Source organism: Sinohyriopsis cumingii, chromosome 8, assembly GCF_028554795.1.
Source record: "Sinohyriopsis cumingii isolate HCF-2022 chromosome 8, ASM2855479v2, whole genome shotgun sequence".
Lineage (NCBI taxonomy): Eukaryota > Metazoa > Mollusca > Bivalvia > Unionida > Unionidae > Sinohyriopsis > Sinohyriopsis cumingii.
The window spans coordinates 105463912-105482346 of record NC_142968.1 but is presented as its reverse complement, the minus strand read 5'-3'; the positions used below and the strand labels follow the sequence as shown (position 1 = coordinate 105482346).

At 36.1% G+C, this 18435-nt stretch overlaps 1 protein-coding gene across 2 annotated transcripts in view; it reads right to left on the bottom strand.

Moving 5' to 3' along the window:
* Window positions 1–14115, bottom strand: part of LOC149794304 (fibroblast growth factor receptor 1-A-like) — a 54074-nt gene extending 39959 nt beyond the window's left edge. For both annotated transcript variants that reach the window (XM_089968463.1, XM_089968462.1), the window contains exons 1-2: window positions 14031–14115; window positions 4027–4395 (exon numbers count right to left, since the gene is read on the bottom strand). In XM_089968463.1, coding sequence (XP_089824589.1) covers window positions 4027–4395; window positions 14031–14070 — 409 coding nt within the window. In that variant the 5' untranslated portion in view covers window positions 14071–14115. The remainder of the gene's footprint in view (window positions 1–4026; window positions 4396–14030) is intronic.
* Window positions 14116–18435: the final 4320 nt, after the last annotated feature.

Genomic DNA, 18435 nt, shown 5'->3' with positions numbered 1-18435 from the left:
GCATGTAACTTGGAAATGTCAGGAAGACGGACAATCTGATAGAGGAAATTGGAATAGTAATACAAACAACACACCATTAATATCATGTTTAAAACCTATCAAAAGTAGGAATAATGTGGCCACTCACTCTAGTATTTAAGTAAATACAGATATTTGGTTAATTTAAAGTCCTCAACTGAACATCCGTGTAACCAGAATGGCACTTGGGTTTACCTCCCCTGATAAGCAGACAATCATAGCACTAAATGGGAATCCACTGCAAAATACTTTTAATATTGACAAAACTTTGGACCTGTGACTATCTAGTAATGATGAACAATGGATAATAAAAAACAACTGGTAAATTCTACCAACAGCTAGCAAATCTTTACACATCTGGTGAAATCTGTTTTCTTGATATTCATGGTTGGGCAGCCAAGGACACAACTGATGGAATGTCCACTACGCATCCTTCTATACACATGGAAACCAAATAACCAGAAACTGAAGGAACCAAATGCATTTGGATTTTGTGCTTGGTAATATACAGCAAATATGCAAAGAACAGAACATATCTGAATGATAACCCAATTGGCTTCAAACCTAAACTGAAGCAAATGCAAAGAGCAGTGCTGCAAGGAACAAAAACTAATAAAATATTTTGGCAGCTACTGGTAATACAATGAATTGAATGTACATAGAATTCAGTAAAAAAAACAGTACTATAGTGTAATATGATATCTGCAATATGAAAAGTTAGACAGCAAAAATAATGCAAGATTCACAGCTCAGCAAATGATTTTTTTAAAAATCATGGTATAGAACTTCATACATAACATACCACACTACAAAAATATGCAAAAAACATATGCATAGAGAAACTACAAAGACCCATAAGGAAAAACCCATGCATGCTGAATTAGGCATATCAGTGTATGACATTATTATGATGAAGTCAAGACTCCTGCATCATAAGGGTACAAACTTAACACCCAGTAATACTGTGTTCAAATTTCAGCTGGATGTCACAACTAATGTTGAAGATATATGACATTCACAGACTCTTTCACATAGGATATTAACACTGATGCTGCTGCCATCATGTCTGAAATGCAGCTTATATACTGATCCCTTGCCTTTAAAAAACCTTTGATAAAAGGACAGTAACATTTGGGTTAAACAACTCTGTTTCATGCACTTGTCCAGGACAAGTGGCTGCATGTCCTATGTATCTTTTCACGTCCCAAAAGTTCAAATAACTTGCTTAGATTCAACGAGATGCAAGCACTTTAATAACCCATAGAAAATAAATAATATACAACACATGTTTCTTCAAAGGGTTTAGTTTTTTAATTTTCAATTATGAAGGTATCTCATAATCACTATATCCTTCTCCAGTACAATGGCATCAGGACTTATAACAAAAAGAACCGAATTTTTTAAAACTGGAATTCAGACTTTCTGTAACTTTTCTTTTGGAGACTTGATGACAGAATAAAAGTGTAAGGACCAGAGTATGTTCCTGTTATTAACACGAAGTTCAGCTTGATTCTTCACAGAGCATTTTCATGAGACTAAGGTTTTCTATAATGGTGTAGGTGTACAGTCTGATAAAGAGAGTCCTCATTTATTTTTCTAATTCATTCACATTTTGTTTAAAATGTCCTTACCTAGTGGAATGTCAGCAACAGACCTCAAGGATTTTCTGCACATGCTGGCTATTGTCACAAATAACTGCAAGACATATTTCCTTCAATGATTTAAGCCGTGGATAATTAACAGTCCAATGTGACTGAAAATTTCCGTCCCAGCAGTGTCATATTTTACATGTTTTCCTGCCACATAGTCTAGTTATGTCTCTTTGGGGCAATAGTTACCTCTGACTCAGTGGCAGCATTACATTTGATCCCTTCACTTTCATGTCAATGTTCCTTCCTGAATTTTCCCAATAACCGTCATCGCAAAAATAAGTCAACTCATTTTATCCACATAGTAAAGATGACTCACTCTTCAATCACTTCTAAAGTTGTCACAACATGCATTTTGTAGTTTAAGTGTAAACACAGACAGCATAATCACATTACTTCAAATGGAATATCGCAAATGGAAACTGTTCCTCTGTATCACCAATTAAAAATTAAAAAGTTATTATACTCAACTGTCATTTAATCAATTTATAAAGGAAGCCAACACTAATGTTGGTAAATTGCCATTTATTAATTGCACAGACTCATTGGATTTAAATCAAAGAGTGATCCACTTGCGACGATCTGTAGTGAGAATATAACAAAACCTATAAAAATATTCCTAAGCAATCATATTGGAACTGTTTTGTTTGAATTGTTTTGATTGGCTGATAATTTGGTCACTTTGCCAATTATACATTCAAGCAGTAACAGAACATGCACACATGCAAAGGTATTCGGTGACACCTTTAGGTACTGTAGTCTCACAGTTTATGCATAAGTTGAGAGATATAGACTCAAGCATTCAGTATGCCTTGAGGGCATGCATGGTCATATATAGGTAGATAAAGTGAATAAAGCATGTTGTTGTTATTGTTGTGGGGTTTAATGCCATTTCTCAGCACACGATAGGCTATGCATGGCGGCCAGTATTAATGGTGGAGGAAGAACCAGGGAAAACCCCGGGAAGAACCACCGACCCACAAGAAGCTACTGGCAAGCTTTCTCACATACCCACATTGGCCAAATCCTTGACTTGAACCCACGCAGACAGAGGTGAGATGGCAGTGATCCATAACGGAAAGCACTTCAAACCACTCAGCCACTCAGGGCCCCCGACTAAAGCATGAAAATTAGCACCTGCCCAACTTATTTTAAAATAAGAAATAAGGAAATAGGCACTTGTCCAAGTCATATCTTGCAAAATTTTACTTGTCCAACTTTGAAAATGAATAGTTCGGGACATTGGGCTAAGGCAGTGCTGTCCAACCTGCAGCCATGGGCCACATGCACCCCATGTGCTGATCTTAAATGGTCAACCAGAGCTCGAGCAGCTATGTAGTCATTGCTTTCAGTTTTCAGCTGCAACGCTCTGCTTCAAGAAAAACATTTTTCAGTGGCCCATGGTGTTAAAAAGGTTGGACAGCACTGGGCTAGGGTATTTTATCTAACCTTACATTGATGATACTGCTAACAGGACTGTCTGAAATGTGAAACATACAGTATCTTGATGACCATAATACTTACAAAGTTTTACGCCAATCCACCAAAACCTAAGGGACTGGTTACACTATGTGACTGTGTCATGTTACAAGCCAAAATGGGCAATAACTCCAAACAAAATTGCTTAAGCAATGAGATTAGTCAAAATTCAGATCTTCAGGTGATGGCCATATAAATGCTTACCAAGTTTAATGACAATCTATCAATAACCACAGGACTACTTTATATACATGCTTATACATCATGTCCAATGGCAAACTGCACAGACCTAGATCTGACATCACACAGTGCACTGGCAGATCTATGTCTGGTCAGTTTGTTAGGAGTAATTAATAGAACAAACAGCATAGATCTATGGGTGCATTGTGCTATGGCAGATAAGGATCTTTGCCGTATACAGTTTGACTTGACATACAATTGCTGAATTAATGACACTGTACCAGACAGAAAATGCAGAGTGATTAACAGACAGAAAAAAAAAAAATTCTAAACATAATGAGTGTTGAATAAAAATGTCAAATATAAAGTTATTTCTTTGGCCTGACTTGAAGAGAACTGTCAGATCAAATCTGAGGTACCCAGTAGGAAGAAAATGCCTCACATATGGGCAGGTCTCCAGAAAAGTTGTGTTCAAAGTATTTATTCTAATAATTATTTGCCAGGTTTAAATATTTTCAGCATATTAATATTTTTGCAAACTGTGAAAATGGTGATGGGCAGCCCAACCCCTGATGGTTAATATTCCATCAATTGTACACACTGGGATTGACTAACATGTAATAAGGTATTAGCTCATAAGATGACATTAATGAAACCCTAATCTAAACTGATATATACTTTATCCAATATAGAAACATACCATTTATGCTTAGCCATGCTACAGCTTGTTGATCAGTGTCCCTAATGGAACACTCATATTTGCCAGCATCTCCTGGACCAATAGAAATCACTGTAACATCCAGACTGCCTATGGGACTATAATACTTTGTCAGGTTGGTTGAAGTGCTGCTTGTAACATCAGTTTTGTTGATTGTGAAGGTGTATATAGTTCTGGAAACATTGGTGGACAACGATGTAAAGGTCCAATCAATGGTCAAAGGTTCCCAGGGTATAACTGACCCATTTGTAGTCTTCTTCAAAATGCTGCAGTTAAATGTAACATTTTCTCCTGGCTTTCCAATTTGGTCAGACAACTCTTTGAATATATATTCCTCTCCTCTAACAATACCTGTAAAAAATGTTATTTATATATATATATTTGCTTGAAACGAGTGAATAATGGATATATTTCATTGAGTGGATGAAAAACTCAGTATTTTCATGTGTGGCGAAGCCCGAGTGAAAATACTAGAGTTTTTCACCCACGAGATGAAATGTATCCGTTATTCACTCGTTTCGAGCAAATATTCTTTTATTTTATGCTCACATACGTTGGCTACCTAAAGTTTGTGACACAGTGAACTAGCAGATTTCTTACGGTAATGTCAGCTGTTTACCATACATGTTCTGCTGTGCTATATGTACTTGCACACAAAATTAGTTCCACATCAGATTTACAAAAATCAACTGATATTTCCAGAATAACAAACTACAAGTTTCAAGGATAACAGACTGGGATTATCAATCTGCTAACAATTAATTATTAATCTGCTAAGGCGCAAAATCAAAGGGAGGTAAGTATGACCAAAAAAAAGTAGTTCCTGTAGTGAAAATATATAATTTTTTCACTACAGTGAAATATCAATATTATTTTAATTAGAAAATCAAGTAATTCACTGCTTAGCATAAAATATATATATATATATATATATATATATATATATATATATATATATATAAAATGGATTTGACCTGAACAGAGGAAGTCTATCATATTTCAAGAACGACAAAAGACCTCCAAATATCATAGAAGAAATAAAAAGGAAATGTTGAATAGCTCCATTACATATTGTATTATCCTTAAGAATACTTGCAAAGGGATTGTTATTAACTAATACAGTTAACTGGTGTATAACAACCATTCAGTGTATGGCTCCAGCTAACAGAGATATTTTGCAGTCTTTGGATACCAGTCGACAAGGATACACTGTATATGGACAGATAAAGAAAAGACAGACAATTGAATTGAAAGAAATAAAGAAAGAAAATTACACACATACATGCGTACATACATAAATGCATACATACATACAAGCATGCAGATGCACATGCACACACACATCCATACATTTAAATGAAGGAGAAACACTGCATTATATGACAAAAAGGTTTATTGGACTGAAATATATAGCTATTTGTGATGATGTAGGAATGAGTTGGGTGCGTTAGTTCTGATAGTTCCAGTTGCAGAGTGCCAGTCTGAAGTTCATGAGGTCCCAGGTTATACAGTAGCCCCTGTTTAGCTAGTGTCACCCGGCCCTCATGATATTTGGTGGCAGCAGTAGGATCTTGCAATAAAGAAATACCATATTTGAAAAAATCCTATCTTTCAGCCCAAGTAATTATAGTCAGGCTGTATGATCATGTATAAAGGAGACAATAGGATGTGTCTTTCACAAGCATGGGGAACATGTTGCAGGAATAGTAATTATAGTCAGGCTGTATGATCATGTATAAAGGAGACAATAGGATGTGTTTTCAACAAGCATGGGGAACATGTTGCAAGAATAGTAATTATAGTCAGGCTGTATGATCATGTATAAAGGAGACAATAGGATGTGTCTTCAACAAGCATGGGGAACATGTTGCAGGATTAGTAATTATTGTCAGGCTGTATGATCATGTATAAAGGAGACAATAGGATGTGTCTTCAACAAGCATGGGGAACATGTTGCAGGAATAGTACTTATCGTCAGGCTGTATTATCATGTATAAAGGAGACAATAGGATGTGTCTTCAACAAGCATGGGGAACATGTTGCAGGATTAGTAATTATGGTCAGGCTGTATGATCATGTATAAAAGAGACAATAGGATGTGTCTTCAACAAGCTTGGGGAACATGTTGCAGGAATAGTTTATCTTCATTGGTCTGGATAGTTCAAGTGGTTGAGTGTCTTGAGTTATGTATATCCCAGGTTCAAGCCACAGATTTTCCCTTATTTATGTAAATCATGTTAAACAGGTGGGTGCTATATGCAGGAAAATTAAACAGGTGTTTTGGAAATGGAGGGAACTAAAAAATGGTGAGCCCTAAATATGAGTGGTTGCAGAACTAGATTCGACAGCAGTTACATTGCTTACAGAACCTGACAAACAGGGTACTGTACAATTTATAACATAAAAGAAAGCATGCAAGGTTTGTGAACCCCAGCTTCATTGGGAATCAAAATCTGGATGGATAAGTTCCAAAGAAAAGACAATAAATCAAGACCACAGGATCTGAAGTTACTGAGTAAACTGGTCATTTTATACATGTAACAGAAACTTCACTGCTCGACTGCCCCTTTGCCTCTATAAAATTAAGCCAAGAAATCAGTGCAGAATAGTTTTGCTCCAAATATTATATGAAATATATTAATCCATCCAAAAATAACAATCATTGTGGATTAACCTGACTTGAGGTGAGACCACACCTTCTGCCAACATAAAGTTCTTTCATGACAAGTGGTCCCTTGTTATGTACATTTAATTTGCATTGTTGATGAGGTTTTTTGTTTAAAATTCATTATATGCTGTGGATTATAAAATCTTATGTTTTGTAGCTGACCTTGTCCAAAATCAAGTTTATTGTCTACCTGACCAGAATCACTGATTTTGTTTATATTCTGTAAACAACTAATATACATATAGTCTTTATTTCTCTGTGAGTATAGGTTAAATATTAAGAGTATTACCTTAGTCTGAGTCAAGGACATTATGGTTATCATGTTCTTTAGTATAATTTTAGTAATGGACCTTCTAACTAAGTTCAAGAAAGAACTTTTGATTTCATCTGGGTTACTTTTTTGTGTCTTAGTTTTCTTTTATATAATATTGTTTACAGGAAAATTATTTCTTCATGCTTTATGATCTTGAGGTAGAATCATTTGATGTCTTCAGTATTTGATTTGGGCTGGAATTTTTTATTTAAAAATTATTCTTTGGAAATACAAAGTGCTCATCTATCATATTCTTGGATAGAGATGTTAACTTGGAATTAGGGTGAATCCAAGCAAGGTCTTTCTTGGACTGTATTACTGTGATTCATCAAAAGACTACACTTCAGACTATTAGTACTTTAGAACATTCAAAAGACTTAGCCAATCATTACACTTCAGACTATTAGTACTTTAGAACATTCAAAAGACTTAGCCAATCATTACACTTCAGACTATTAGTACTTTAGAACATTCAAAAGACTTAGCCAATCATTACACTTCAGACTATTAGTACTTTAGAACATTCAAAAGACTTAGCCAATCATTACACTTCAGACTATTAGTACTTTAGAACATTGAAGACTATAACCCACTACTGGCACGTCAACACCTTCAGAACTGGATTTTATTTGAAATACCACTAAAGTTTATTCAGAACTTAATTCATTAGGACTTGTGTTAGAAATTCTAGGACTATTTGTGATTTATTTTGCATTACTCAAAGTTCTTTTTAAAATTTCACTTTGTTTTCAAGGGAAATAAATTATTTGTTGAATTTTACAAAACTTGTTGATTTTCAGTTTTTATACACTTAGTTTAAGACCACAGAAGTCATAATAATTACACGTCATCGTATTATAAAAAAAACAGTTGAGCAGGGTAATAAAAATGTGGTACATGTATTTCATAATCGATGATCAAAACAAAACAGTGTCTTTCTACCCAGGTTTCACTGTATTAAAGCTGAATAAACTTCATCACTCCACTGCAACAACAAAAAAACTGGTGAAGAGATGACTTAAACTAAGGATCAAGCCCTTGATATCTAAGTGGCAAAGCAATCACTGCACAAACAGGCTCAAGTACTAATTAGCTTTAAAGCACCCCATCCATTAGCAAAGCTTCAAGTTATGAGCAAAATGGTCAAATTTGCAACTAAAAACTGAGATCTGGAGAGCAAAAATTGTCAAGTTGTCATTTTCCCCTGTAAGGGTCATAATGGTTCAAATAAAAAACAGCAACACTTAAAAACATATAGATGGTGCCATGTTTTGTGACAAACAGAACATTCAATTTAAATCATAGTATAATTAAATTTTGATTATCAGACTAGAGTAAATTACACTGAAGTCACTATCTTTACATGTGACCACAGAGCCTTTAAGTGTTCAATCTACTACTTCAAACATGCAGTCAACCTCAACTTACAGTAAAGTTCTGGGAAATTCGGACATGAAATTCGGAAAGAAAACACCAGTGTGGGCCTGAGATTTCTTGTCTGTCTGATACTAGTCTAACAACCAAATGCAAGAGAAGTTGGCGAAGAATCTTGTTCAGAGGGATCCTTTTGTAGAAATTTGAATTGAATAAGTTAGTTTACTTAAATAGCCATGAAACATGCACTGATATATAAAAACTATGTTAAAAAGACATATTTAAGTAGACAATTATTACTGCAAATTTAGATCCAAATTGTCATGATCAGTACTGTATAAGGATATGGACCAAGTTTTCATCTGAGTCAACTTGTACAAATCTGACATGCCTTCTATACCAGAAGGTAAAATTTGGTTGAATTCTGTGTAGTGATTTTTAAGAAGTCATTTAAAGGTTTTATAATTTTTTGGGTGCTAGTTGTCATGTTTGATGGTGGATCAACATCATTTTATGCCAAGTGATATCTACTGAAAAATCTAAATAGGGGATATGAATAGCTGGCCTAAGGATAAAGATAAAGAAGACTGTCAACAGCTCTTTCAGAAGATCCAGATATACTACTAATCATAAGATTCTCAAAAATACTCTTTACTTTGCCTTGACAGATACATGTGATTCTATCACTGGTAGGACAAAAAGGCTGTTTTACAGACTGTCTACAACAAATACCATTTTATAGTCAAACTTTTATGCTTTTGAAAATTAAACTATTTTTAAAAAAATGTTATTTCTATTCATTATATCCTCATACTGCTGAAACCAAGCAGAACCAGTCTACTGGCAACTGGAACTGTTCCTGAGGTGCAATTACCAATGCAATGATGCAAGGCTGAGTAACTGAATAAACATTGCTAGCATGTGTACACAACAAGCTGTTAATTGGTTACCATACTGCTGTTATCTGTATAGTTTATGACCAAAAGGTTTTATGTGTTTTAAATAATAAATGGTTTTGGAGTCTTTGGCAGAGGTAAGATAAAAAGAAGAGACAAAACAAAAAATTATTTTGACAAAAACACTTGAGGAAGTATCTAGATTTTTATATTTGCTTGTTTAATTATTATTGCAGCATTCATGATGTTTTAAGATGAATACTGAAGGGCAGCTGGAATGTTTGGAAATCAGAATTGAAGTGTGTGTAGGCATGTAGCAAAGGTCCTGAGTTTGCCCTGTGTTTTATATAAAGTGGATTTTAAGACAGTATATATACATGTATCAAGGAAACAATGATATCACCTGCCATATGCAGGGACCATTGCATAAGGCTAATGATTCTTCTGTAACAAACCCACTTTAAGACCTTAATTGCAACTGAATCAAAAGTGAATAACATGGAAAGACTTTGCTTGCTAATTTTGTGGCAGAACACAATTTACCATTCCTCAAGGCAAATCATTATACCAAAATGGCTCAAGTTATGTTACCAGACTCTGAGATGACACATAAATTTTCATGCTGCTGAACAAAGAAAATGATGCATCAAATAATTAAGGAGATGATAAAACACTGAATGTTTTAGTCTGTATGTATGACTGAACAGTTCTGGGTATCTCATCCAGATTCCATTATATTCTAACATGCAACACAAGCACAAGCAAAATGATCTTCAGATCCCTGAACCAGAGTTGTATGTAATCTTTTTCAATTTTTTTTCTGTTTTTAAAGTTTACATTTAAAGAAAATAATTTCATCTGTCCAAGCCATCCAGATTTTTACATAAATGAAATATTATTTCAGAAGCATGTATTTGTAATATTTCATAAAATGTATAAACTTTTTGATGGAAAACAACTTCTTTGCAGAATATGGAGAGCAAAAAAAACATAAAGTTTTGGGGGAATATGAGAATTTGAAAAATTTAAATCATTATGATAATTGACTTTTAGAGACAGAAACAGCCCTTGAGCAAACTATTAGGTTTTCCAGTGACAACTCAATGCAATTTGATGATTGGGAAGCACAACAGTGTTCTATCAAGAATGTCAACCCTTGAGTGTCTGATGTTGGTTTTGTGTGCCACTCTGCAAACATCTCTGCACAGAACTTTAGGCATAAACATGTTACCTCAGCCTGATATACACTATATACAATTCTTTTTTCATTTACTGAACAAATCACTAAACAATGTATTAATTTATTGAAATATTTTCCATCAAAATCAGATTAATGTTCATAACCGTTTTATTACAGTTCAATCAGAAGACATAACAGCACAAAAAAATCCTCTTGATTTTTTTCAATCAACTTTAAACATGCAAAATTTATGTTGATAAAAAAAATGTACTTGTTTAGAAGCCACACTACTAATCAAAATTTGTAAATCTTCTTATATGTCCTGCTTCTGTCACATATATGCTGAATATATTCACTTACTGTCACACCATCTAAATACCCCAATCAATGCATATCTGTTCTCAATGACCATTGTGACCAAATTAATATTGCTTAACAACCTAAACACTGAATGGCCACCCAAATTTTAAAACAAGTTATTCAATTGTTACTAATGTTTTGATAAGCAACTGAAGTGCTGTCAGGACTGCTGTAAGTAATCAATAAGGAAAATCAACATGCAAGCCAGGAATGGAACTATGTGTCTGACCTGTCACATAGGGTGAGTAAATTATGATCTGGACCCCTAATTAATTTAAGGTCTTCTTTATTTAAATTTCTAAAGGTATATAGTATTAATAATAATAATAATAATAATAATAAAGGGCTTTAAATAGTGGATGAAAAAGATGCTAAAAACTTTTTGGGAAATACAAGTTGCCCAATTTATGTATATATACGATTTCCACTACATATGATACGGAGATGGGTTAGATGACTCATCCCAAAAATAGCTTTGGGGTTGTGCCATCTTTCTAGCACATCTATCTTTAATATAATTCCATTAAGTACCTTATCTAGGTACTGATGGGCAAGGTAACCCCTTGTCGAGTCCTAACATGTACACCACATTCAGAGCTAGGGCCTTGTGACACACAGAGGCCTTCCAACCATTTGTCAATAAATGGCACCATTAATGTGCTGTGCTGATAAACAAACTAAACCCACCACACAATCATCTACTTCTTTGTATGGATTGCGTTATTTGGCAAAGTGACTTGAAACACATAACAGACTACTACTTGTTTCGTTTCCAACAGCATCCTTCAGATCAGACACTGTTGGCAATATCTGTGTAATTTGATCTAGAAGGTAACAATCACTGTACTAATATTTATGCTTGTGATGCGCATTGGAATTAACAAACAGCACAGGCTCTTGAAAAACCATAAACAAAACAAATCAGGTAAAAAGAACAAAAAACTAGGAGTGAATAAAGAACAAAATACATGTACATTGATACATCATATGTATCATATACCGTCATCTATGTAGGCATTAGTGGTACATGACTAACTCGGCCAATTACTGACTAATGGATCTGATTATACGAATGACCTTGATCTTTCAAGGTATGAGGTCTTGATCTAAACTTACAGATCAGAAACCATTATCGTCTTCTTAGACCTGCCATGATCTTCACCTTCAGATCCCAAAATTAACAAGTTTCTTTCCGACTCAAGGTGTGAGTCACCAACAAACACTGGTCAAACAACTTAATCCATAAACAAAAGTTATTGTGCAAAACCCATTTTTATTTGAGTTATGATGACATTAACCTTGGACTTTTTAACCCCAAAATCAACAGATCCATTACTTAAGTCCTGCACACACTTCTGCCAATGTGGTCTAGAACTTTATCTTTTGACCCCCAAATCAGCAGTCTTCATTCTAGGTATGTACATAAAGCATTTTTTACAGCAACCGTGACCCTAACCTCTGTCTTTTTGACCCCAAAATCAATAGGTTTTTTTTCTACTCCAAGTGCAAGCCACCCACAAAGTTTAATCTTTACTATAAGTCTTTATTTGTAATTAAAGCTATACTGCAGAAGTAATTTTCTTCCAGTCACTGTGATCTTCAAGATGGTCACTCAAGTGGCTATCCCGGATGTCAAGGTGGTACCGTTTTCCTTCAGGACCAACTAGACATCATAAAAAGTTTTCTGTAGAAATGCCATACTGACATGACTTCCGATTCAAAAGGTGTAGTGATAACAAGATTTTCAAAATGGCTGCTGTGGTGGACATGAAACACGAGATTGGCACCATTTTCATTTAGGGTCAACTAGACATAAGAAGTCTTTTTGTGAAAACCCCATGTTGATAGGATCATACATTTACAAGTATCAATAAGAAGATCATTGAGACAGCTGCTGTGGTGATCATATTGGATGCTATATTATTCTCACACCATCCCATCTGTTTGTACCCACTACTGATTTTGTTTCAAAAAGAACCCATCATCTCAACAATTTCTTCAATTTTGGATTTATATGAAAACATGTATACAAGAATTCCTCCTATATATTTTTTTCAATTTGTTTCAGAACAGTTATAACTAGACACTGCAGATATTGGACAGTGATGACAGTTTTTACAGAAATAGAATATTCTAGAAATCAGAAATGGACAGTGAGAAGTCTGTCTGCTTGCTTACATCAGGAGCTTCTATCTGCATTGAAACACCAATAATTTGGGGTCTCCTGGAGACAATCACATTAGAATTTAAAAATCAATGAATAAAGTGACTCCATTTTGTCCATTTTTCATATCGTTGATACTTTTCATTTTTAAACATGGTAGGAAGGGGTACAAACAAATGGGAGGGTGTGCAAATACTATAGTCCTACAATGAAAGATGTCTACCATGATATTAATGTTATTTGGGTCAACCCAAACAAAATAAATACCAGGGAATACATCTTACATGGTAGGACTAACTGGATGTCAGAGCAGCACCATATTTATTTAGGACCAACCTGATCTTGAAATTAATGCATGTGTAGTCCGATTTTCCTCTGACCCTTGCAACCTCATTTTTGATATTTGGACATTGATGTTGGGGTGGCAAGGGTCAGAGGAAACTCGAATTAGCTCCATGGCAATCCTCCAAGTAAATTAAGAGGAGATGGAGTAGTAAAGAAAATGGACGATAGACAATGAGTTGTCACATGAACTCTTACGGCGTATGGCTAATACAGGGCCGAATACAAGCATTAAATATCAACTGCAGTAAGAGTCAAGCTACTTTAGAAAAAGAGAAATACAACAACAACAAAAATCAATAATACCGACTGCACTGTAGACTGACCGACATCTGACATATGACGCTAGTGACAAAGGCATCAGTCACTAAGACACTTAGTTTTACTGCGATATTGTCGCCGGTAATCGCGGAAAACAAACTTTTCCCCCCAATTACATCATATAATTTATAATCAGTAGGTACCTTAATAATAAAATTCAGAAACAAAATGTATCAACGTTTATATTCTGCAAGCTAACATGAAGATCTATACTCAGTACAATGCAATATTTATGTTTGGTTATCGATCTCTTGAAAGATCACTTTTCCCGTAAAATTGCCACTCTAATGGGAATTAACTATTGCATACAACATCACGTTTGATCAAACAGTAACTTTCTTCAATTTCTTCATCAGATATGAATGTACCTCGAGAGGCAACTGTCAGAAGAAGGCAAAAAGCAAACATTTTCCATCATCGCCGTCTGAACTTCGTTGTAATGTTTACCTTCTGTTGCCCATGCGTGAAGATTCAGCGCCGACCGGTGTTGATTCAATTTAACCCTTTCGAAATACAGTCTCTCGCAGCGAAATCTCGATCGGCGCATAACACCCCCTCCCACCAACTCATGTTACTCCTAGCTGTAGATCACATACTTTCTCTCTCTCTCTCTCTCTCTCTCTCTCTCTCTCTCTCTCTCTCTCTCTCACTCTCTCTCTGGTCAGTTTGGACAGATTTGGAAAGGCCAAATTGAGTAAAACGACTTTATCAAAGCTTTTACTATAGTTGTAGTTTTGATATTCACCAAAGCAATTGCTATTGTAGACGCACACATTATGGTCAACAAGTGTTGGATGCCTGACTTGGTCTTAGGTAAGGGACCGACATAATCTACCATTATTCTGTTAAATAGTTCGTCAAATGCAGGAATGTGTTCTTTATGAGCCTTATGTATCTTGTGGTTGGATTTTCTTACCATTGACTAGTATGATAAGATCTACAATATTTACAAGCATCACTTTTAATGTTTGGCCAATAAAATTTATTCAGTATCATGTGATAAATCTTACTGATCCCAAAATAACTAGCCAAACGAGTATCATGAGCAAAACTAAGAATTTCCTGTCTGTACGATTCTGGGACTTCAATCTGATAGTTCACCGACCACTTGTCAGCAGCAGGTATCTCAGGTGGTCTCCGTTTTCTCATAAGGACCTCATTTTTATATAAACTAACAAACATGTACTTCGGTGGCTTCAGTTTCACTAATAGTCCTCTGAAGCAAACAGAGGCTCTCATGATCATTTCCCTGTTTGACGACAAGTGGTTGTCGTTTGTCGCCCTGATTGGAATAAAGAGCATGAGTATTAAAACGATAATCACTGTGATCAATACCCTTTGATTGAACCAAACGAGAAGTAAAAGAAAAGTGGCCTCGTCAAAAGCCTAACCAATATATGTGTCGGCTAAACAAATAATTTCCCTTATCAAAATCATTATAAAAAGCTTTCTTTGCCATAACTCTGCTAACTGAACAAGCTTGATATAAATCAAGGATTTCTTTCTCAGTATGATCGACTTTCTGATCCAAACAATGCTTGTCAGTTTCTGGTGGATTAACCATAACTTTATCTCCAGCTAGGTCATTGCCATAGTAACAAATGACCTAGCTGTTCCTACTGTCACGGCTCTGATGACAAATTTACACAATGGAGAGAAACATTAACAAAGCCGCACTCTACTCCCTGAATAAGAAAACTTCCATTAAAAAAAAAAAGGCAAAGCACCTGATAATAAAATACTCTGAGAAACACCGTGTCCCTTAAATTTTTAATATGGATAGAATTGGCAGAATCACCCATGAATGATATAAGTAGTAAGGTGGGCCACTATACGTACAATGGAAATTAGCATTACGGAGATCCCTGGGCCACTATACGTACAATGGAAATTTAACATGGCGAAAAATCGTGGGTCAATATACGTACAAGGGGATTTAACATGGCGAAAAATCGTGGGTTAATATACGTACAAGGGGAATTAACATGGGAAAAAATTGTGGGCCGATATACGTACAAGGGGAATTTAACATGGGGGAATAGAGTTTGGGGATTGTTTAGGGACAAAGGGGAATTGAATATGGGATTTTTTTTTTTTATAATTTTTTTTTAAAAAAGGGGTAGGCAATGGAAAGGCTATCTGTTTTCGAGAAATATGGCTGGCCCTGAAAAGGGCCTTTGGGTTTATGTTAATGTATTCATTAACATAAATGGTACCGCATTGGTCTTCTTCTTGTCCTTAGGCTACGTCTCACTGTTGGTCCGTAAATCAGGACTCTTTTCAGGCATCCTTGTCTTTCAACGTAGATCCTACGTATCCACAGGCTGGTGTTTGTCCTGTGGACAACGGTCCACTTGGATCGGACATACATGAGCATGTCCGTCCGGAACATCATGGAAGACACAAGCGTAGAAGATTGCACATCGGTCCACATCTTGAAGCGACGAGAACAAGTGAATCAATGCAGTGAACTGCGCTTATTTATAGGTACAGGAAGGATTGAAACGGATTGAATTCATTCACCAATCCGAACACGCGTTACAAAATTCAGTCAGCTCGCATCCAATCCGAAGAGAGCAGTCTGTGACGTCACGTGGTCTATATAGATTCGTTAGCGCTTGTGTGCAGTCAATCTATGCGACAGTGATTCAACATGACGGAAACTCAGAAAACGATCCATTGGGGTGCACCAGCAGGGGAGACTGCCCAAGGGAACCCGGACTTACTTTCAGAAGAGGTACATTGGGATTTTGTGGATTTTCTTACCTCGCAAGAATTTGTTCCGGAACCTTCGTTACCTTCTTCATTACCGCAAGTGGAGAATTTTAGACAGAGACAGAAAGAAGAATTGGAGAAATTTATGCAACGACAAAAGGAAGCGGAACAAGCTTTTCTCCTACAGCAACAGCAACAGCAACAAGAAGAGGTAAGAAAAAAACAACAGCAACAACAGCAAGAAGAAGTAGCAGCAAAGAAACAAGAGGGTGAAAATCAAACGGCTACGGTACTGTTGGACATTTTAGCGGAGTTAAGAAGTCTGAAACAAATGTATCAGACTTCTTTATCACGACCGAAGAGAATACGACCTTCCCGAGCTAAACACGCCAACCCTGTGACCAAGCCTGTCGTACCACCCTTAGTGATTTCAACCCAATCATCAGAAGTAGGCCTTGGCCGTGGCAAAGGCTTAAGGCAGTTAAAGTTGATTGGTTAAACTCACCCCTACACCAAAATAAAAAGGCCCTTTTCAGGGCCACCCACATTTCTCGAAAAGAAATACAATTTCAATTTGCCAATAACTCAAAAATAAACCCCACCCATTTTACCCTTATAGTACGTGTCTGTGTATGAGTGCGTGAGTGTAGCTTCTTATTTTAAAATCAAAACTCAAAGACACTTACCTTATATCATTCATGTATTCTTTTATCCATTTTTTTACAATCCAATTCACAATTCACCACAGAACACTTTAATTAAAAGTTCATTCACTTCTTCTTTCTCCTTGTTTAGTCTCTCTGTTTTTTTAATTTCTTCACCGTTTTTTCCTCATTTTCCTCCCTTCTTCTTTTCTTCTCCTGTTTCTTTGCTTCTTTTAAATAGAATTGTCTTCTTTCTTCCTCTTCTTCCTCTGAAGAATCCCTCTCTTCTTCCGAAGAATCCCTCTCTTCTTCTGAAGAATCCTTCTTTTCTTCTGACTCCTCTTGTTTCTTTTTTGGGCAATCTGGAGACCAATGTCCTTTTTCTTTACAATAATAACAGGTATCTTGACTTTTGTCTCTTTTAGCCCCTGTTTTTGTTCTTTTTTGACGGTCTGGACACTCTGAAGACCAATGCCCTTTCTTCTGACAGATATAGCAAGTATCTTGACTTTTATCTCGAAAGGAAGGAGAGTAGTCCGTCGGCTGGTCTGAAGAGAATTTTCTAATGACCCCTCGCAAAGCTCTGACGAAACGTTCCATCTGGGTAGTCTCTTCCATCGTTGTGCTCGGCTTGAGAGTGAAATGAATAGTGAAAGGACAAGACACACACCCTTTTTATATACGCTGGTTTGCCAAGACTATAAATTAGTCTGTGGTGTTTAAACTTGAGTCATTTGACGTTTTGCACTCAAGATGAAACGATCCCATTCATTCGAGAAGAAAGAAGAAGAAGAAAGTAAGAGGCAGAAACGTGATCTATCGCCTCGTACCAGGGCTGAAATCTTGGCACAAATTCATGCCAGTGATTTTGAAGAGGACATGAGTGAACCAGAATTTGAAACCTCTAAACCAAGTTCGTCACCCTTAGTCAACCCTGAAAAATACTATTCCATTCGAGAGACGGAAAAGCGATCCTCTAGAAAATTTAGAACCACGGCTTACACCTACACGGTGAAGTTTAAAGATTTCAAGGCCGACGTACCCTTAGAGAAAGCAGAAGGGTTCATCACCGAGATGTGGGATTCTTTGCTCACCGCACTCAAGCGACAATGTCAACCCAAAGAAGACGATCGCTTGACACTATCCATAGATCACGACGGTTTGAAATCCCCTGTTTGGATCGAGTTTAGCAGACCTGCAGAACTAACCCCTTCCAAAATCATGGACAAGATTCAACACGTACAACAATCTAATGACCAGTTTGACATCAGTAGTGAATGGGGGCGCTTTACGGACAATGGGAATTAGCATTAAAAACACCCCTGGGTCACTTTACGGACAATGGAAATTTAACATGGAGAAAAATCGTGGGTCACTTTACGGACAAGGGAATTTAACATGGCAATAAATCGTG